This window comes from Anoplopoma fimbria, chromosome 10, assembly GCF_027596085.1.
Source record: "Anoplopoma fimbria isolate UVic2021 breed Golden Eagle Sablefish chromosome 10, Afim_UVic_2022, whole genome shotgun sequence".
Lineage (NCBI taxonomy): Eukaryota > Metazoa > Chordata > Actinopteri > Perciformes > Anoplopomatidae > Anoplopoma > Anoplopoma fimbria.
In genome coordinates this window covers 18,349,331-18,372,491 of record NC_072458.1, presented here as the reverse complement: position 1 = coordinate 18,372,491, position 23,161 = coordinate 18,349,331, and the positions used below count along the sequence as shown (strand labels likewise).

The 23,161-nt window shown below is 39.1% G+C and overlaps 2 protein-coding genes across 4 annotated transcripts in view; both read right to left on the bottom strand.

The window, feature by feature from the left end:
- The window catches only part of LOC129097035 (adenylate cyclase type 2-like), a 52,579-nt gene extending 46,889 nt beyond the window's left edge, over window positions 1-5,690 (bottom strand). For all 3 annotated transcript variants that reach the window (XM_054605722.1, XM_054605723.1, XM_054605724.1), the window contains exon 1: window positions 5,155-5,690. In XM_054605722.1, coding sequence (XP_054461697.1) covers window positions 5,155-5,418 — 264 coding nt within the window. In that variant the 5' untranslated portion in view covers window positions 5,419-5,690. The remainder of the gene's footprint in view (window positions 1-5,154) is intronic.
- An 11,652-nt stretch (window positions 5,691-17,342) lies between these two features.
- paqr7a (progestin and adipoQ receptor family member VII, a) lies at window positions 17,343-22,156 on the bottom strand. The gene is made up of 2 exons (XM_054605977.1): window positions 22,062-22,156; window positions 17,343-20,836 (listed from the first exon to the last, which is right to left on the bottom strand). Exon 2 carries the CDS (start codon window positions 20,799-20,801, stop codon window positions 19,737-19,739), a length of 1,065 nt encoding a protein of 354 aa, XP_054461952.1. The 5' UTR covers window positions 20,802-20,836; window positions 22,062-22,156; the 3' UTR covers window positions 17,343-19,736.
- Between the last annotated feature and the right edge of the window lie 1,005 nt (window positions 22,157-23,161).

Below are 23,161 nucleotides of genomic sequence, written 5' to 3'. Positions count from 1 at the left end.
GTCACGGTTCGCTGTACAATCAGACTTCTTTTTGCAACCAGAGGCGTAAAGTTTAAGGAAACCACAAGTCTCCAATGAAAAGACCCAAATGACAAGCATCATGGGAGGTGTAGTAAACAGCCTTTTTGGAGCTTGACCCCGACCAAAAGTAAATATTTGTTGCTTTGCTTCTTTGTTTTATGTGTTTCTTATGAGTTCTGCAGCCTTATGACAGTTTAATAGGAACGATGGAGTACTCATTACTCAGAGATGTAGGTTGTAGAGTGTAAACCAATGGGATGAAGTGGAAGGATTGACTTTATGAGTAACTGCATACTTTTTTTAAATTGTAAACTAAATGATAATAATAATAATAACTGTGATGTAGCACATCAATGATGGTGTTTATATAGACATGTATTACTCATCAGCAATTCATGATTGAAAATGGCTCAGTACACTATCTACTGTTTTAAATAAAGATAAAGTTCAGCGTGAAGGATTCATCATTATAATGAAATAAAAGACTGTTAACGCCCTCTGATCAGACCCACCTCTTTTTCTCTCCTCTATCGTTTTCACTTTTTCAGTACCAACTGTGTAGCATCTCAATCACAGCACAGCTCAGACGTATTCTCTCTTTTCTGTGTGCTGGAAATTAAGCCATCAGCATGACGCAAAAACTGGTGAATCAGTAATGCTTTCCTAGGCTGGGTGTAATTCTTCTCTCATTTGTGATCTAATGAACTGCAATTCAATCAAATGATGATTTGTATGCAAGTGGCCGTGGTTTCATCTCTCAGGCCCTTTTCCAACTTTTTTGCATTTTTTTAAATGTTTCATTTGCTGGATTTGGGGGTGAAATTACACAATAATGGTCTTGGTTTGTTTATAGCATTGGCTGGGTTAATAGTGGCACGCACAAACAAAATGTATCCTGTTAAAATTAACAGAAAGTCCCATTTTTTTCCTTTTTTTTTTGTATGAAGTCCTTTATCTGTTTGTAGCACATCCGGGCTTTGTGGTGCTGCAGCTCTGACCACACCCTAGTCACTGACATCACATCATCTCCTCCACCTCATTCATTCACCATCCTGCCCCTAAATAAAAGACTGGTGATCCATCATCACAAAGACACCCTGCTCTCACTGCCCTGCATCTACCAATCTATTGTTGGGATGGAACAAAGTCAATGTTATCAATATATCATGAAAATGTGTTGCAAATGACCATAAACTGAAATGAGCATTGCAGTCAATAAAAGATGCCCTTTTTTTTTTTGTACCATTGATATATTTCCAGTGTTCCATCACCAGATAATATTGAGCTCTGTTAAACTGTCTCATGTTGCTGTAAGTGTCATTAGTTTAAAATACTGCCAGCGGTTCGGTACAGACACACACACACACACATTTGGACGTGCTAATACACACACACACACTTGCATGCTTATACACATTCCAAATCAATACAACTTCAAGGCAACAAGGAAGAATAATCATTATTTTCTCCCAAAAAAATAAATACGGATAAGCAACCAAGAAGGAAATGAGAGACTTCCTCAGAAACACACCCAAACAACACAAACACAGTCACAAACATAAACATGCATGCAAGTGTACACACACAGACACACACACACACACACACACACACACACACTGCAGAGTAAGGGTGGAGTTGTCTTATAAACACCACATTCACTCATTCCACTTTCTGCCGACTCGCTGATAAAGCCAGAACACTTACAACAACATCCTCCCCTCCCTCCGGCCGCCACAAACCGACCCTACCCGCCATTCTTCTTTGTCCAGCAGTAATAAATACACACACCTCACCGGACAACCATCCCATAGCTACAGACAGATCTGTCTGTTAACAGGAACAAATTGACAAGAAAAAAAATATTTTGATTTAAATTGAGAATGATGGGGAAATGATTGGGGGGGACATTGTAAACCTGAGGACATGGGGACTTAGATCGACCAGCTGGGGCAATAAGCTCTATTGATTTGTCTTAAATAGAGCTAGAGGAATTGATTTAGGTGGAGGTCCTCCCGGAACGACCCTGTAAAATGGAGCTCAAATGAATGTTAACAGGACTTTAGTGACAGCCTAGAGCAAACGCTTAACCGCTGCGGGAGGCGGAGGGTCATCAAACGCCTCCAACAGATAAAAGAAAGCAGATTTTCTCCCCTCGCTATTCTGCTTTAACTCCAAAACACACTGGATGGTCACTGAACTCATCCTGTTGGTGTATGTCAGTGAACACGGCAACTGTGCATCGATCTTGAGAGTGCGTGCCAGAGTTTTTTAGCCGCTCTGTATCTTAAAAGCACCGTGCAGAGTTGATCAACCCCAGGTCTGTCACACAGCTTTAAAACCACAGCATCACTGATGTTAAATATAAACCAGTGTGCTACTTTTGGTGATCTGGTGGGTGTTTGTCAATGTAACTGAATAAAGGACGATCTGGGTTTCACTCTGTCACTCTATTTTGGACGCTGCCACCTACGTCCAAACTGGTTGATCCCTCTCAGCGTCTGATTGGAGTTTGCCCTTGGCCTCCAGGTGCTACTCTGACAGTACATGACGCACACAGAGAGAAAAGCGTGAGTCTACAGATCACCTTGAACATATAGGAGGCAAAACACTCATTTTGAAACAACAACAACAACAACAACGACGATCAAAGCAACGTGTGGGATTCCTTTTGTACGGCTATTTCATAAAAACACAAAAGCAGGACTTGAGAAACAATAGCTTGTGTTTGTGGTTGAGTGTTTGTGTCCAAAACAAAAATTTTCACTTGACAAAAGTAAAAACACCTACACAGTTACGAACTAAACTCTCATCACGCTCTTGATCTGCTAAGCAAACACGGCGTGGCAATTTTAAAGTACCGCTTCACGGCCTCTTATGTTGACACAAATATTCACACACATGCACTTAGGCCTCCCTGTCTCATTCAGTCTGGTGCAACCCCAACGCTCTTCTTTTATTACAAGTGATCCTAACAAGAGGACCTCTATCTGCTGCAGGATAATCACATATCTAGCTTGTAACCATGCAGAATCTGTTGTGATGCTGTTAATTAAATGTGTAGCATACCACAGCATTTAAAAACACACAGTGGCCTTTATTCTGAAAAACTTTTTTAAATGCATTTGATTTATTTGATCAGTCTGGTTCATAAATTCAAAAACTCTAGTCTTGCTCTTTGACGGTAATTCTGGTTATCACTACTACTGTCTTGCTGAGAGACTGATGTCTGTACAATGAATAAGAACCTACAGATAGCATCCAGTTAGCTTAGCATAAAGACTGGAAACAGAGGAAAACAGCTGGCCTGAAAAAGACGTCTGACACAAAACCCAGCCTGTAAAGCGACATATTGACTTTTTTTACATTTTGATTTCTACACTGATTGAACAAAAGGGGCATTTGCATAATGTGTGTTGGCGCTTTGTTATTATGGCTGTGCACAGTCAAAGCATGCTTTCCCATTGAGAACAAGCTTCAGCAAAAAAACGCCCAGCCTATGATCCTCTAAAGTGTGAAAGTATTTTAGACAAGAGACCAAACAACGTGGTGCTCTGTAAGTGCTTCAAATTGGAAATGGTTTATCACAGCTGGCAAGACTTCTTTGCACAAACACTTAAAGAAAAAGCATCCTGTGCCGCTTTGTCAAGATGGCAGCGGCGGCAAAACAGCGCCGGGTCCTGTTTACTTTTTGTCCCCGCCAAAGCATGATATATATCAGGATTATCAACACATTGAGCGTGTTTCTGGTAGAAGTAGTCACTTATAACTGATTTTCTAATTGTTTTTTTCTTCGTCTCCAATGTTAAAAATAATTTCTGCCCTGCTGCTGTTATGGTAACGTAACGTTACACCATGAGTCATCTAACGTTGTTATTGATATGTTTTATATTTTCTGTTTACTGTTTACTGTCTGTTTACAGCCGACCTAATTACCAAACACTATGGCTTAGCGGCACAATGAGACGTTGAAAGAGAATACTTCAACTGTGATTAATTGTACACATTTTTGTAGGCGGTATGTCAGTTGAGGCCGGCACATTCTATGTTGTTTTTATCTAAACAGGAAATATGCACTAAATTTAATACAAAGGGAGAAAATATCCGACTGACAAGAATTACCACAATTTACATAATTCGAAACCAACATAAATAACTAAAGCACAAAGGTATCATGAACATATATATATATATATATATATATATATATATATATATATATATATATATATATATATATATATATATATATATATATATATCTGATTAATCCAGGCCCTTCCCACTTCCTGCTTCTCCTCAGACATCTCCAAAAATGGCTTGAACTAACGTTGCAGTGTTGTTATAGTCTATAATTTTTGAATTATAATTTAATACCTAAAAGTTTATGATATCTATTTTGGATTATTAATTGTGTAATATAAAAAGAATCTTAAGAATAATCAACTATTAGTCGTTAGATTCAACGACTAATAGACCAAATAATCAATAGATAGATGGATTACTATGAGGCTAGCAGTTTCCCCTTGTTTGCAGTCTGTATGCTAAGCTAACTATCTGCCGGCTCCAGCTTCACAATGAGAGTGTTATCCATCTTCTCTCTGGAGGAAAGTGAATAAGTGAATTTCCCAAAAAGTTTAATTATTCCTTTAATTACAAATATTCGGAGTCGGGGGATTGGGGTGATATTCAGAGAAAATATATACATATATATTTACAAGATTCAAGACATAAAATTATGAGAAAAAAATCCAAAACTTGCGAGAAAGACAGCAGAATATTCAATTTCTCTGTTTTTTGGTGGGAAATTCTGAGTTTTTAAATCAGAATACAACCCCCCCTGTCCAGCGACCTCATTTTATTTATCTATAATGATGAGAGAGTAAAACATGTAATAAACGTGACAAAACTGAACAAGTCACAGATTATGTTGTTTGTTACTGTTGTTGTGTAATTGTTGTGAAATGCACTGCAGTAAATACACTTCCTGTTTATTGACACTGATGTGCTGCATTTATATTCAACATCAAAGTACCCTGACCTCTATTTTCTGGATGGATAGACTTATCCACACCTCTAAAACACCTGCACACACACACACACACATATACACACACACACTCACTCACTCACCAGTCCTGACGCGAAGAACACCGCCAGCAGCGCGAGGCAGGTTCCCATGACGATCAGCAACAGGAACACGATCAGTGGATGCTGCTGGCTCATTCTGTAGTAGGACTCGTACAGCCAGTCCTGGGGCTTCCCGTCCTCCACGCACACCTCCCCCTGGAACCCCGGGCACCCGTCTCCCAGGCTCTCGGGCCCCTCGCCACCCTCGCCGCCATCGCTCTTCTCCAGCAGGTAGCGTCCGCGGGTCCACAGAGCCTCCTGCCACATGGGTAGCTGCCTCTGGAAGGACGGTCCTGCTTTGTTTCTGAGCGAAACACGTGCACACACAAAAAGTAACCGGGGTGAGGGGATGCTTTCGCTCCCCTTTCTCTCCTCGCCCTCGCCTTCTCCTCCTCTCCGTTTAAAAAAAAAGTTTGGTCAGCTGTGAGGGATGGATGGACAGCAGAGTGAAAGAGAGACAACTTTTCAGCTCCTCAGCTCTTCCTTGCATCCTCTGCTGCTCCTTCTGCTTGAGGTGACAAACTGAGTCAGGAAAGTGTGAAAACAGATCTTTCCTCCTCTCTCCTCCTCCTCCTCCTCCTCCTCCTCCTCCTCCTCTGCTCTCAGAGAAGGTAGTCGGACATCAAAGGCGAGAGACGAGACTTCAGTTCCCTTCCTCTTGCTTCTCCTTCTTGTTTGCCCTTTATGTTTGGTCAGCGAGATGAGGAGCAGGCGGTCTTTGCTTACTGCACGGCGGCGTAGCTCAGACGAGGCAACATGTTACTCAGCTGAGGTGCAGATGAAGAATGAGAGAGAGAGGGAGAGAGAGAGAGACAGCTGAGGGGGAGAGAGAGAATGTGTATAACTGGGAGGGAGGAAAAAGAGAGCGAGAGGAGAGAGGGTGTGTACCAACATGTGTGGTGGGGAGAGCTAGTGGGTAAAAGTGTGTGTGTGTGTGTGTGTGTGTGTGTGTGTGTGTGTGTGTGTGTGTGTGTGTGTGTGTGTGTGTGTGTGTGTGTGTGTGTGTGTGTGTGTGTGTACCTATCGGACCGGGTGCAAATGTGAGAATGGTGATGTGTGAGATTATGTGGAGAGGACTGGTATATGACTCAAGACTGTGGTGTGTGTGTGTGTGTGTGTGTGTGTGTGTGTGTGTGTGTGTGTGTGTGTGTGTGTGTGTGTGTGTGTGTGTGTGTGTGTGTGTGTGTGTATTTGCAAGGTACAGAATATAAAGAAGAGACTTTACATAAGAGAGGAAGGAGAAGAACTGTGTTTGTGTTTGTCAGCATGTGTGAATGTGTGTGTGCCAAAAAAAAAAACAGAACAAAAGTGAGCGAGCGAGAAGGGTTGTAACAGCTGCGTTAAAAACCAAGAAGAGCAGCGGAGTGTGGAGGGAAAAGTGCCATCCAGCAGCCGGGCGATGAGATAAAAACACAGGCAAAAACACACACACACACACACACACACACACACACACACACACACACACACACACACACACACACACACACACAAAAAGGGGGAAGGTGGGGGAGGAAGAGGAAGAAGAAACAAAGTCAGGAAGGAAAAAGCCTCATGAGACAGAGAGAGTGTGGGAGGAAGAGAGACTGGTGCTTCAAACGAGGGGGAAGGAGAAGGAAGAGACAGCGGGTAATGAGTGAAAGTTTGTGAGCGACAGCGACTGAGTGTGTGTGTCGGCGGTGGGAGTAAAATAAGATTTGACGAACCAAATCTCATCCCAGGTTTCATTTATCTCTCCTTCATTTCCACTCCTGTTCTGCCATGGAGGGATTCTTCTCTCCCCTCTTGCCGTGCTTCATGTGATCATGGATGAATAATAAGACCAGGATTTGGCGTCGCCGCTCAGGTTTTCAATCAACCAAATTTAGTTGATTCTCATCAGTCTGAATAGGCGCCATCTTGGGGGTCAAAGCTGGTCTCATCAAGCATTCATGCTATTCCTACAAAAAATAAAGAGCCGTCATTCAATTTTTTTGGTATGTTAGCCACACAATCATAAACGAGGAAGTATAAAGAACCCAAAAGCCACACATGGCAGACTGGAGAGGAGGTTGATGGGTCCAACAAACAGCAATCTTTCAGCCAGGAGGCCGAATGTTCAGCATGTCTAACAAGAAAAGGTAGATTTATTTGTCACGTAATTTGTGTTGTAAGATGTTTTGTTGCCTTAATCTAACTGAGAAGTTCCCTGTGAAGAAGGAAGTTTATTTTGAAAAGACTATATTCATGTAACGAGCAAAAATGTAACGAAAATTGAGGACTAACTTTTTGTAAGATATCATGGTTCGGGTATCCGGTTCTTATAACCCATTCTTGCATGTGATGCTCTGTGAAATGAAATGAAAAAAATGGCTTCGTGCTACTTCATCATGTCAAATCTGCAGTTTCCTTTAAGTGCGCTAACCAGACAAACATAGTCTGCATTCTTCTGTCAAGCATACAGCTTGTATAAATAATAATAATTATAACTGAACTTAAGACTGACGGACATTAGCACAAACTAAAAGCTTTTTGTTATCAGATGATAGCTGAGTATTGACAGAATGAGCCTTTTGTCCCGGAGCACTAAAACTCACAAAGCAGCCATGCGCAAGGCAATAAACATATCATCCCTAGTGAATAATGCACTGTGGGCAAACTGGTAACAACCTATACCAATAAAACAGACTGTACAACATCGGCACGATAAAACACTCAGTGCACAGTGTTAAAATGTGCTTAATTCAGTCTGATAGCATGCTAATGTTTGCCTATACGCACTAAACACAAAGAACGGCTAAGACTGATGTCATTAGTTTATAGTTTTGCAGCTAAATTGTAAAAATGGTAGATTAAATGTCGGGGAACCAATACAACTGAGGAGAACATGAATATCTGAAACAAATTCCATGACAATCCAATTTAAACTTTATTCCACCTGTCGTTAAAAGGATGACCCACTCAACCAACTGAACCACAGCCTCAACCTCCATTTATTGAGACATTTCACACCAAAACAAAAAAAATGTTGACCACATGTTCCCACATGTTCCCACATGTATAAATTATACAACTCAGTATATCTTTAGTGACAAAGGGAACTACAGAAAACACAAAGTAGTGTTAATGCTTCTCTAGTTTTTTTTTTTTTTTTTTTTCGCCAGAAGAAAAAGTCAGAGGAACACCCAAGCCATTTGGATCCATCATCTGAGGATCTGTATAAACTTTCATGGTAATCTATTTAATAGTTGGACAGAAAACCGAACAACCAATAGAAACACATTGCTATTCCTGGCTCCCCGCTGCCAGCTATCCAACACAGATGTAACTCTGGCAGTCTATTTACAGTGTTCGTGTTGTGATTGATTGCACACATGATGCAGTCGGTACATAAATGAAAAGGCGCATTGATGCTCCTGAGGGCAGATTATTATAACCAGGACACCTGGGTTCACCGTACTTCATCTTATTCCAAGTGTCAGTTCCGATCCCTTCAGGCATTCATCATAAAGTCCCAGAATGTGACTCTGAGATATTTTGTTAAAACAGATTAGCATTCTGTTTGAAATCACATGTAAGGGATGGAAAATCATGAATGGACTAACTCATGATTAATGGCTTCTTATTCCTTTTTAGGGAGCATACTGAGCTTCAGTTCTTGGAAATGAAACAGCAGAAATCCAAAAGTGTAGAGCAGGGAAATCAATCACTGTGGAGAAAGTGACATGATGAGAAATTCATAGAGAATCACCGTCGAACCAACGTAATGACAGTGATAATGATAATGATACCCCACATCATCATGTCCTGCTGCACATCAAGCCCCAGGCTACCAGAATATTTTCAACAACACACTTTTTTTCAGATAAGTAATCTGTTGTGTTTTAGTCAGACTGTAGAATACAAAAGAAGAAAACTGTTGCAGGTCAGTAATAAATGCTTGATAAACTTTCAGTGCTGTAAGCGGTGTATAGTTTTTGATTCTAATATGATATTTCTTTTTTTTTTTTAAATAGCAATTCAATAATTATTTATAGCTATAAAGAAAACATACATTTATTTAGGGCTCCATGATCACTAGAGGGCACTAGAGATGTATGGTTTGTCAAAGCTCAATACTGAATTAATTACATTTATTTAGCAGGCCATAAACCAGATGATGAGTGTGAATATAATATTTTACCTAGGGAAAAGGGTAATATTAATCATACTCTAAAGATAATAGTTTATTTAGTGTGCTGTTGATGGATACTGATTTTTTTTTCAGAGCAGACACATTGACATAACAAAGCAGAAACAGCACAGCTGGGTTTAATAACAGTATTTATTTCTATTTATGTGTGTCTGATTCAGAGATATTAGTTAAATGTGTGCTTCTCCTGCTGTGTATGACACATCAAAAGTCTGCAATGAAAAAGGTCTAATAGAAATTGCTACTTATGCTGCCAATAGTAAGAGGGCTCCATAATGAAATGTAATAAATAAAATTAAAGAAAGTATTACATTTTTAGGAAACATTTTGCATGAGTTTCCAATTACTTTGGCAGTAACATTAGCATGTTAATGTCACAGTAATATTTCCATCCCTGTGTGCGAGTTTTGTACTTGTATGCTATACGCTAACTGCCAAAACAGTATACTATTAGATACACAGAGAGTATCCCAAATACTATCAATGTAGCATTAACACTCTGTGTGGATACTTTGTGCTAACAGGTCTGCTAAAATGCAAACAGTTGCCTACCAACAGATCCGGTTTGCATATAGCCACATTAGCCATTAGCATTAGCGTTCATCTGGAGTTCTTTAGACAAAAACCAATATTTGGCCATTTCTGCCTGTTTTAACTTAACTTGTTTTACAGATTTAAACATAACATCATAATACTTTAAGTCATGAAGGAGCAGTGGATACAGAAATACTTTTTTAAATATGTGGCCACCGGAATAAACAACTGTAATGTGAAACTGTTTTGTAGTACTGCATAGTCATTTTGATTGAAACTTGAGTTTTCTTTCTCACATGTGGTCTTCTTGTTGAGAAGTGCAACTGATTGAAAACTACACATTTACTACTGTTTGATCTTTGACCCTTTACATTTTGTCTGTACATGGCCCACAATCAAAAAAAGTTTGACCCCCCTTGAACTGCGGTCTCAAAAATAGCAAAAATCCAAACAGTCTGAACTTCCGAAGCACCAGCCACTCCAGTGGTTGGTGAGAAGAGGATCAAGTTCTCAGTGTCAGTAACCTCCTGAATGTTAAGCAGGGCGCTGCTGTAAAAGAAAAAAGAAAAAAAAGAGACCTTCTGGCACAGCAGAAGCCTAAATATTTATTTTAGTAACAGGAAAGACAGCAGAGAGATATGAGGCATGATGACTGACGCCAGCAGTCACATATCGCAGTAACCCAGATTTTCCCCTGACAAGCTGAAAGCTGTATGACATGAAGTGTGATGTATTTACAGACGTTCAGTCATTGTTGCTCATTCTGCCTCCCGAGAGTCTGTGCCGCCCCGATCGGCTTTTTTACCCCTTGGAAATTAGTTTTAATCTGTGTTTCATTGTCACATCAATGAAACACTCAAATCTCCTTACTGGTGGTTACAGCGGTTCTTAATCTGCAGTATTAATGGTGTCTATAAGTCTACATTTTATCCCTGCATCTGTGTCTGTGTCTGTGTGTGTGTCTGTGTCTGTGTGTGTGCTCATGCCATATTGCAACATATCATATGCTTCCTGCTTGGTTGACTCCAATAAGCGTGTGTATTGTAATCTAATTAGCCCTGCCTTGACACAACAAAGACATGATTAATGAACTGAGTTGAGCTCCTTGCACACAAACACACCACACCCCATGACAGTTAAGGAGTGCTTCTGTGTGTGTGTGTGTGTGTGTGTGTGTGTGTGTGTGTGTGTGTGTGTGTGTGTGTGTGTGTGTGTGTGTGAGTGTGAGTGTGTGTGTGCACGCTCATATTTGTGCATGTGAGAGACAGCTTGAACTTTGAGACAGTTTCCTTTATTCAGTTTGTCCTTCGCTTAGTGTGATAGATGTTGGGTGGTTGAGCAATGTTACTCAAATGAGGGGAACCCCAATCTAAACCGACCATAACAGACACACACACACGCACACACACACACACGCACACACACACACACACACACAACACTCTCTCCCAAGTGACAGATCACTGTGGAACTAATCTGTGAAGTGTAATTTAGGGGAGGACGAGGAGGGATAGAAAAGGAAACAACTCCCAAAATTAAGTCCAACACACACTAACACACACAAACACACACACAAGAATCATAATTTAAGCAGACCAACTTCTCCAGAAAGACTCACAAAAACACTCAGCTGGTGTAACACACACACACTGACAGAGAGGCAGACGGATGTGAGTGTGTGTGTGCTAGATACATAGCCGCCTGTTTTTAACATGTTATCAGAGCACATCCCATTCATCATCCATGAGTGTGTTCAGTGCGCTTCTCTTTAAGCCCTTATACTCCATCACATTAACAACAGGTGTGGTTGTGCTGACCACCTGCTACCCACACACACACGCACACACACACACACACACACACACACACACACACACACACTAAAGGCGGTGACAGAATGAGAGCACATTGAGGAAGAGTGGCCTTAACACACCTATTCTGCATCAACACCCTCCCACCTACAGACAGAGGCACAGTGTTGGGATAGAGGACGAGGCTACACAGGCAGGAGGAGGGAGGACGGCAGAGCAATGCTGCCTTCGTGTGCTGTGGGAAATACTGCAACTATGACATGGGCGTGCATAAATGACGTGGTAGATGGTTATGAGGAGGTTGAGACTGTTTCTGAGGATTTCCTACCTTGACAAGAATATTTTTGTTAAAGCTGCATTAATTAATTATTTGGTAAATTGGTGGCAGTTAAACAAACTGAAAACATATTGTGACCTTATACAGTTTTATGGTGTATTTTAGAAGTGTAAACATTTTTGATATGATTGTTATGACATATCAAAAAACATATATAAAAGATGAGTATATATTCGTTGAAAGGGAAACACAATAAAGTTGAAGGATTACTTGTTTCCAGTTTTATGGTCATCTTTCTAGGAAGACAAAGGTAGCAACAAAGGTCACAGATGACTAAAGTACTCTGAACCATCACATAGGCCAAATAAAAAATGTTTTTCCTTTGCGAAGTCTTATGTGTGTGCAAATAGAATAGTTGATAAGATAAAATGCAAAAATAAACCAGTTGACTATGCAGAATCGCAGATAGAGTTAATGTATCTGTTAGTCTGGATTATGGCCAATTTAGCTTTTATTTGTACTACTCAGTTTCCTTTTAGCTCCGTTTTGGTCTCCACCAACCCCTGAGGGTAACATCTGGCTCCTTAGCTGCTAAATGGTCCTCTGTGTTTACCGGGTACGCAGTGGATTTATCATAGTGAGCGAAATCTGTGGACAAAAAAAACAAAACAACGAGCTAAAATATCAACGATACATAATATTATAATAGCTCAAATATTCAAAACACATGTGGCATGTGCAAAATATATGGCTCACTTGATTGCTACATCATAACAACCACACAAATATAAAGAATGATTGTAACAGGATCTATTTTTGTTCAATATGGTCTATTAGTCACTGTTTATTCCTGATAGAATATGTTGAACATGTGTCTGTATCATGCAGCTTCAGGCTCCAAGACATTTCCTCTGTGTTTAAGAATCTGCTTTGTTGTGTTTGTGTGTGTATGTGTGTTTTTATTAGCTTGTCGTGGGTAATCAAATGGATAATTAGGATGCACGATGCTGGCAGACCCTGCTGAGAGAAATCTGCAGCTTGTCAGTTTTTGGTTTTTTTTAAGAGACGGAGCAGCATGAGCTCAGGAAGAACAGAGTTTAATTACAATCGGATTCTCTGTGTGTACCAGCAAATAAAATCACACAATCATGCACCCACCGGTTTTTATTTTTTCAGAAATCACACATCCACCTTCCTTCGCTCTTATGGGAAATCAATGAGGGAGGTCAATCCTGTTATATGGATTCACTGGAGTGCATAAAGGTCAAAACATAATCTGCTCTTCTAGATCTCATACTATGAAATGTCTGAAGACACTGAGGGCCTTATACGATATGGGTTTTAAAAAAAAACACCATCTGTATACAGAATAATTGACACAAATGGATTTGATCCCAGCTGATCACAAACTAATCTATAATTACAACAGTGCTGACGATGTGCTAGAAATAGATCTGATTTTCCACTTTGATTAGAGAAAAGAGGGCTTCATCACCTAACTGGGACTCTATCCACCCCACAGTGATTAAAACAAACCGAGATGACCTACATAAGAAGCAATCAAGGTGGGAGAGTGGGAAACAGAGAGCGGGAGAGAGAGATCCGACCCACACCGAGAAGTCCTGATTCCTCATTAAGACGAACACTGTGGGATTCATTAAGTACCAATAGAAAATGTTTTTCTCAATCAAACGTAGTGATTTAAACCGCGCCGCGTACTCAAGCCTGTTTTGCATTCGACCTCTTGACGAAAAAAGCCTTATTTAAGAGGTACACAGAGTATCTGGAAGTTGACAAAATGCTGAGCTAATCAGGCTTTTAATTGCCTTTGATTGTTATTGTTCAGGGGATCTTTACAAGGGTTGTAAAAATGCTACTTGGCTTCGTTTTACTGCAGCACAACATCTTGAGAAGTGGATGATCGTTGACTTTGAAGACTCCCATGGAACATCATTATATACCCACAGGATAGATTGGAGGGCTGTGAGATAAGTCCCGGTAAAGTAGAGACGAAAAATAAATCTCTTATCTCTCTTTCCTATTCCACCATATAAAAAATATTAAAGGAAACAAACTGAACATTAAAGCTACGGTCCTTAAAAATCAAAAGTAGGCTGCAACAACTTTCACATTAAACATAGCTTTTTGATCTATTGTTAATATGAAAATATTGATTCTAGAAGCTTTGAACTTCTCAAAGCTCATTGACATATGCAAACTGTTAAGATGGCAGTCCTAAGTGGAAAATGCATTATTTCAAATGTCAACAGACAAAAAGGTTGCGAACCACCGATCTAAAGGATCATGAACCAAACAAAACAAACAAGTTCTTGATTCCGATATTCTACAATACATATGCAATAAATATGCTCCTTTTCTCAACCAGGAAATTAAAATTCAAGCACTAAGAGCATGATGGTCAGACAGGAGAATTTGAACTTCTGCTCTGCTTTTTCTGTGCAAGAATCGAACCAAGTGTGTGGATGCAGCTCATCACTGCCTTCACTGACCGGGTCATCAGGTTGTGTGGATGAGTCTTAAGTTTATTTCACACATTTCACTTATTCTTCATCCTGCGAAGATTCTTTTGTCAATATTTGGTCCATTTAAACATCTTCATTTTAAACAACGCACATTTATTTTCAACAGAGATATATTTTACATAGTTCTGTTGTTGCCACATTATATTTATGATGATTCTTGACTTAAGTTCAGTGTTGATTTGCTGTGAAATTACAGCACTTTCCTAAGCAGAAGAGACAGATTTAATAAGTTGACAGCATTACAAAGATAAACTCTTTACTTATCTCTATTTTTAACTTTCCTCTGAGAAACACTTGATTCTCATCTCTTTCTCTTCTTCCTGTCGTCCCTCTCTATGTTGTTCAGCCTCACTTTTCTTTGAACACTAATCCACCTTTGAGCAGGAAGCTGCTTTACAACTTTTTCCAGCCCTTTCACTTTCAACCAAAGCTTCAGGTCTAATCTTTCATATCAGCGAGGTTAAGAATAGTGGACCAGGATCGTCATGAAGATGCCTGTGCAGGTGCTACAGAGTCGGCTGTGCTGATTCTTTTCTATCATGAGAATCACAGTTGGCAGCACAGACAGTACACCTAATCCTAAACAAACCCAAACACCTGACATCTACTGAAGGCCCGCCGCAAGCCTGAGGGAAAAGTCTGGCATCAAGGAGTTAACGCCTCTATATTTGGTTTAGGGGGTTTAAGTGTACCGAAGACACAAGAGAGCTCAGCAACCTTGTGTTTGAAAGGTTCTCCTAATTCAGCATTAACAACAGCGGTACATGATCACCACCCAGTGTTGATGAGAAGAACCACATGTTGACTGAGAAGGATATCAGAGCCTCAAGGACACAGTGGGAACTAAACCATAACAGTTCAGAGCAGTAAGAGACAAATAGCTTACTTTCAAGAAGTAAAAAATCCACCAATTGACATATATATTCATTTAAACAATGGGTGAAATGCTTTTGATGACGTCAAAGGTGTCACTAGTATTAACAAACCCACAGAGAATCATCATTTTGTTTCAGCTCTACTGCTGTTTGCTTACATTTTACACCATAATGGGATAATAAAAAGTCAGTGTGGTCGAAAAAATATAAATATACAAAAGTGACTTCCCATATGATTAAACCAATAAAACACATGCTGACTTGTAGTTTTAAAATGTTCATTAGGAAATAATAGCTCCGCCTCAATGCACATAATTGGACTCATGTATAAAGTATTTAACATGCGTATGTTTTCAATAGCACAGGAACCCTAATAGAGTTTTGATGTATTTAACCTACATCTCTTTGAAATGGCTGGTTTACCGATTCAAGGTGATAGAAGATGATGCGGACATGGCAGTAAAATGGTCAGCTGCGTTCTTTGCTCTTACAACTGTTTTATAAAAACACCTATAATGGTTTTTATTTTTTATTTTTAAAGTTGGTCCTCAGAAAAAAAGTTTTGGGAACTGCCACTTCTCTCTGGGGGTGATATTAAATTGCATCTACATTTAACTCTTTGTTGCTTACTTTTCCCGTCATTTATATATACAATAGTAGATTATAAATGTTTTAAATTTTACATTTTCTATGTATAAACTACTAACACATAAAAGATCAACTGTTTTTTGATTGGTTCCTCCAAGCACATGTCAAGTATTTTTGGAAATTGCCTGCCCTTTTTAAAACCATTTTTAATTATGGAGGGGGCCCAAGGTCATCAAGCAGGCTCACAGCTGCTTGAGAGCCATTGTCCTCATCTACCTCTCCATACAAACATAGATATGATTGTCATAAACATTAGAGTCTATATTTGCATCCTTTGAAATGGCCATGTATGTTTTGATCCCACCTAATATAGTTCTATTGTAATTTCAAACTTAGCTCGATTCTGCTGTGGCATGCAGGTTCCTATATACACCAGGAGGGGGCACTATAGGACTACAGACATTTGGTAACTTATTCTTATTTGCAGCATAAACACTTAACAGACACTTTACCTCTACTGTATATATAGCTGGATCTGGCATAATCTGAGCATTTGATGGTTTTATATGTCTAATAATTAAATTGAAGAATATATTGTCCAATAGTTCCTAAATAAAACAATTCAGACTATGTACTGCTGGTTGGCTCGTGCTGCAGTTCAACAACTTTCATTAATCTACTGTATTGTTGTAGTGATATCTAATCTCGACGAGAAGTGATGTAGTGCTTATTTCATAATCATAATCACCGCAGTATTATGCAGCTGGAAAATAGACAGTAATATGTTTGTTAATGTGTGTTTTGATGTTTCTTTTAAAACGTTATACATAACATTAACATTAACAAAGGTGCATATTAAAAGTTGAAAATAATAATAATAATAATAATAATAATAATAATAATAATAATAATAATAATAATAATAATAAAAATACTCTATGTATAAAGAAAAAGTAATACAAATTCAAACTAAATTTTCAGTTGTCCATCTTTCAATCTAGCTATGTATTTGTTATATTTGATTGCATTCTTAATCTTAATGTTTCTTATCGGGTGCCATATTGATGAAGTTCTAAAAAATAAAATCAACTGTACAAAGAACATAATATCGTTTTCCTTATTATTAATCTTGAAATATAATTGTTTGACCAGACCACTTCCTGCCGACTACTACAGGTACATTGGTTGAATCGTGGGAGTTGGATCAATCAAGTGGGCGTGGCATTAACTTAAAGGGTCTGATTGCAGCCATGGTAAAGGGGGCGTTTCTGTAGAGCAATGACAGGTAAATCCACTGCTCCGATTGGCTGTTATTACTCTTGCCTGTTATTACTACACATTATTAATTTAAAACACAAACAAAAAGTGACAGCAGACGACAGTTAACACAATAGAGTTTATTCATATGCTATGACACGGTCAACAGTGGTGTTCTGTAGGCTATGTGAGGACATGTGGATATTAATGGTGGCAGTTCAAGCACACGTGCAAACTACGGCAAAAAAGGGGCAACTATACCCGAAAATCAAAGGAAGCTCCTGCTTTTAAAATACTGCTTTGTAGTTTAAGAATGAATTTGACACAGTTCAAAGACTCACAAACTTACATCCCCAAGACAACTTCTCACAGATATACCCCTACACATCCTTTTTCTTTATTAATAAACACTTGACACTTTAAAAATATACTTTTTTTAAGGTACTCTTATTTGTTTATTTACCATATTTTATTGTGAATATTTCAGATTTTTCACCGTCTTATACTTTTGCACTGTGTTTACTGTTACGCAACCATCACTTAGCCAAATTCCTTGTATGTGTTACTTGGAAATAAACAGTTTCAGATTGTTATTCAGTGGATGTTTAACTGCTAGCTAGCTTTGTTAAAGCTCAGCTTTAGTTACTTGGCAACCAAAAAAGACAGTAGCTACTTGCCGAATTCCTAAATACTTGGAATGTATCTTTCTGCTGCTCAGGGCAGACGCCCTTCGACTACAAATCTCCCTGTACAGTCCAAACACCAACGACTTCATCACCTGTTTATACTAAACAGCTGCTAACTGTCTCTGCATTGACTTGTCTCTCCAGATTGAGCTGGCAGCTGAATGGCTAGTAATTATTTTGCATCAGAAGGAGGCGGGATGTCTGTGAATTTGAACAAAGTGACATCGTGTTAATAAACTTATTTCTATATTCTTTGAACCTTGAGCTTGTTGGAGAGCCCTGGATGAGACCATATAGGTGACATTTAACTTTTATTTCTGGCTGTTAAGTCCGTGAAAATGCAGTTTGGTAATCAACACTATATTTTATCGTCTTTGAGGGAGGCTGGATGCATATTATACTGTATTTTAAAAGATAACAATGGCGATAACACGTATATGTTGCTCCACGTACTGTGTGCAAAGGTCAACGCGCCCTGATAAATACCACCAAGTTACTCCCATCCGTCTGGAACATTTGACAAGAGAGATTTATATAGTGGCCACCAAGATATCACATCATTATTCAATGTTTCACACATGAAACTCAAGAAGGTTATGAGGGAAATTGTGCTTTTATAAAAAATAAGATTGTTTCTGCCGCTCTGTCCCCAAGAGATGTTTGTTAAACTCAATCCCACTGTGTTTACATCCTGGTCAGTAGTAAGCACTGTTATCTCACAAAGACATACATTATCGCGGTACCTTCATCTGTAGTACACTTATGTAACACCTACATTCAGTTTTCCCTTATGGTCTCATAAGACACAATCAAGACACAGTACAGTGATTGCTGACATCCAAAAATACACAATACAATGAATACTTGTGTCTAAAATAAGACATATCAATTTTAAGACTTGATTATAAATTAGATATCATAAAAAAAATCTAGCTAAAGGCAGTGTATCATTATATCTAAAAGTGATATAAAATGGAACATGTGTTAGAAAAACAATTACAAAACAATTTAAATTCTGGCACTGAAACATCTCAAATATTTCTCACCTACACGTATAAACCCATGACTTAAATCCTAAAGGTTGAAGACACTGGGACATTTTCTGATGGCTTTCAGGGGTTGAGGACATTAACATTCACAAGGTCATACTCAGTCAGCACCAACTCTAGGCTAAACTTTACATAAAATGTGGAAACAATTGTCTCCTAAGGCACAAACACAACGACAGGCTCCATATGTAGTAAAATTGTTCTGTAAAATGGTTATTTATTTGATTATTACTAGATTAAAGTGTCTGAAGTTCAATTGTGAGCTTAATTAATAACACGTTTAAGCCACTTCCATAATTATGAATTAAAGATAAGCAAACATTTAAGTTCATTAGTTCGGGAGAAATAATAAAAACAGTTATTCAATGTCAGTGACTTTCAGAATATAATATATAAAAAATTCCATATTTCCCATGTTATTCCACATATTATCCTAGTATTGTAGGATAAAAGAAAAAAAATCCAAAACCAGATAATTGAAAAAATATCCGACTGCATGTCATGTATGGTTATCAGAAACAGCATACTGATATGTAATATGTTAGATTTAATACATTATTTTTTTAGAAAAAGCTCGACCCTTTGCTGATCCATGATACTATGAATGATTCCACAACATTCTAACACAAATTGGTACCAAAGTACAAACTCCTAACATCATGTATCCATCGTCAATCCAAAGTCAAGCCAGCAGCATAAACAGAATAATTAGTTCACTGTATATCAAAGTAGCTAGTCTTGGAAGGAAAGGCACATTAACGCTTCTGCATGTAGCTCCTACAACATCTAATACATTATTTGATCTTGGCCTCGACTTCTATCACGCATCTAGCTTTCCTCAGCATGAAGGCAGCGATTAGCATGCATGCAGCCAAAGTGACGGCGTACAGTCCCACGAAGACGGCGGCCTCACCGCCCCCGTGCAGACTGGAGTAAAGCTCCCTGCGGCCCACGTAGTCCAGGTGGGACGCGTGGATCTGACACAGGGTGCAGCAGGACAGAAAAACGTGGAACACCTGATGACCCTGTCCCACGAAATTGCACCGTCCGGGGAAGCAGCGCTCCAGCAGGGGGAAGCTGAAGAAGAAGGCGGAGCTGAGGAAGAAGGCGACCTGGCCGAAGTGGTAGATGAGGGATGGGTCGTCGCCGGATGTAGACCACAACATGAGTCGTTTAGCCACAGGACTGCTGTCCCACATGTAGGCAACCGCCGAGGGCACCACCTGGCACACCTTGCGCACCCACGTCGGGAGGCTGTGGTTGCAGTACTTGCCGTAACAGCATCCCAGGCAGGACATGCAGCTGAAGAAGGCGGCGGCGGGCATGAAGATCCCGTTCACGAGTCTGTGCATGCTCTCATCCACAGCGTAGTAGAAGTGAACGACCGCACTGCCGTACTGATACTGCGCCACCCCGACGTAGTCCAGAAAGAAGAAGAAGTAGTGAAACAGCTCAGACTTGCCACCCAGCAGGTGAGCTACAGCACTGAACGCCGAGTAGGTGAGCGAGGACAGGAACAGGATCAACAGGGGCCACGAATGAGGATCACCTGCAAAGTCCACAGTCTCGGCAAGTTGACGGAATTTCACCAGGATGGCTAAAAACGCCAGCAGGTGGGTCCAGACGTTGATGGTCTCATTGTGGCGCTGGAACAACGACAGGAAGTAGTAGCGCCACTTTTGGTTGAGTGGCCGGTAGCCGTTGCAGACGTAGCGCTCCCGGAAGTAGTGGGGAACCTCGGAGTCTCGCACGGTGCCGGGCATGGAGGGGGCGGCCTCCGTCAGCATCCGGGGGACCCCTCTGATCTGCTGCAGGCTGATGAACACCCGCCCGATACTCTCCATCACAATGGTCGCCATAACGATCAGTAGATGAGCGATGAACACTGGGTTTTCTGTTTGGATTTAAAGGGTTGACATCCACAAAAATGACCTTTTTTTGTTCCCAAAACTCCCCAAAAAACACGTTAAGCAGCCAAATATGGATAATGTGAAAGAATACACAGTATATATGATTTTATTTAATTCACTGCTTCTAAACAGCAGATTTGCCAATTTCATGTACTTTTCATTAACAGTTGTTATAAAAATATAAATATCAATAAAATGATATTAAAAAAACACTGTGGTATGGATCATCAGTTATCAGACGTATTTGTGAAAGTTTAAACATTTGATTTCATTACATTACATTACATTACATTACAGTCATTTAGCAGACGCTTTTATCCAAAGCGACTTACAGGAAGTGTATTCAACATAGGTATTCAAGAGAACTACTAGTCACCAGAAGTCATAAGTGCATCTCCTTTCTTAAACAAGCATCTTAAAGCATAAACCAGAGCAAAAGTATAGTGCAGAGGCAAATTACTACGAAAACAATAATTGCAACAGACTAATACGAATATAATAAGTGCTACAAACTACTACGATTTCCTTTTCTGCAGATAACTAGGTTGTAAATGTGGTATCTTGTATTTATTTAAGTTAACCTGTTGCCTGGGTGAGGAGTTGCTTCATTCATCTACCTGTTTAAATTCAAATCTGTCCTATAAATGAATAAGCTCCATAGCTTTGGAGTCTTTCTTTTTTTTTTTTTTTTTTTTTTTTTTTTTTTTACTGATATGAACATTTAAAAAAGCTGAGATTTCCTGTAGAAATAGTGATGACCACTTGGTGGCTGATATTATGTAATGATGATGATAGTTCTGCTCTCACAAACTTTGTTGAAATGTGCATATTCTCCTCCTTTGCTGTTTTGTCTGGCTGACCTGTAGTTTGGAGGAGAACCAGTAATCAGCAGTAATGGGTTAACTGGGTTAACTGGTGTGACTGGTGAAAAAGGGAGTGGGTGGATATATATATATTTTTTTAAAGTTTTATCTTAATGTCCCCACCTTTTATTGTTTTGTTCCCATCACTGGAGGACACATTCTGCAATGTGTCGATTACACAACATGAACATGAACCCAGACCCAGTGAACCACCGTGTCTGTGCATAATGAACCGACAATGGTGTGAATGCTCCTGTAAAAGCTGCAGGACTGAACCCGGATCAGAACAGTTCTGAAACACAGGTGTAACTTCTACAGGTGACCTATGTAATGACTGTTCACCCACCTTGTAATAGATCCTTGTTTCCTTTGGTGCCCCCGCTGTGGAAATGACCTCTTCCTCCTCTTCCTCCTCCTCCTCCTCCTCCTCCGCCCGACCGACACAAGTATTCAGCAGACTTGTTTCAAAGTGAGGAAAGTAGCGTCGAGCTGACGTCCTTCAAACTCAGCCGGAAATCTACTGATATGGCAATAAAAATAAAAGCGTAATAATGTTGCAAATTTTAAGAACAATATAAGATAAAAAATAAGATAATCCTTTATTAGTATTTACAGGATTACAGCAGCATAGGTTATAGTGCAAATAAGAGACATAGTAAAAGAAAAACAAGATCAAATAAAAATAAAAAACAAGTATTATAAATAAGCAATAAAAAAACAGTAAAGAATCCATAATAACTGAAATAGTAATGCTGAAACTCTTGATTGATCTGCAATGACAAATGAGATCATCCCATTGCTATGTCACATGGATGAATAAAAAAATCGAATAAAAAATTGAAAAGAAACTAGTGTAAATAACATGTTAATTAGGAGGCATAAGCCCTGAAAATCGAGACTTGATAAAGTTAAGTTGAAAGCAATAAAATACAGAATTTTAAGATTAAAAAAATGAAAATGTGCACAATGTGAATCAATAAATTAGATTGAGTAAATATACTAAATGAAATTTCAGTTTGGAAAACAAAATTATGATAAAAAAACGATTAAACATTTAAATCAATCTACTCTTTGCATGAGCCGGCATACAGATTGGTTTGGCTTATATGCACATGTTTGCAGGTGTGTTTGTTGTAGACCATTGGTCATGAAAGTTTCAGAATTTTTTTAATGTTTTACCAAAGCATCAAAATAAAAAAGTACAGAATAATATTGATATGAATATCAACACAGCATTAAATGATTGTTTATATACAGTACCAGTCAAAAGTTTGGACACACCTTCTCATTCAACTACTTTGAAGAATCTAAAATATAAAACATATTCTGGTTTGTTGAGCATTTGTTTGTTTACCACATAATTCCATATGTGTTCCTTCATAGTTTGGATGTCTTCAATATTAATCTACAATGTAGAAAAAAATAAAAATAAAAATAAAGAAAAAA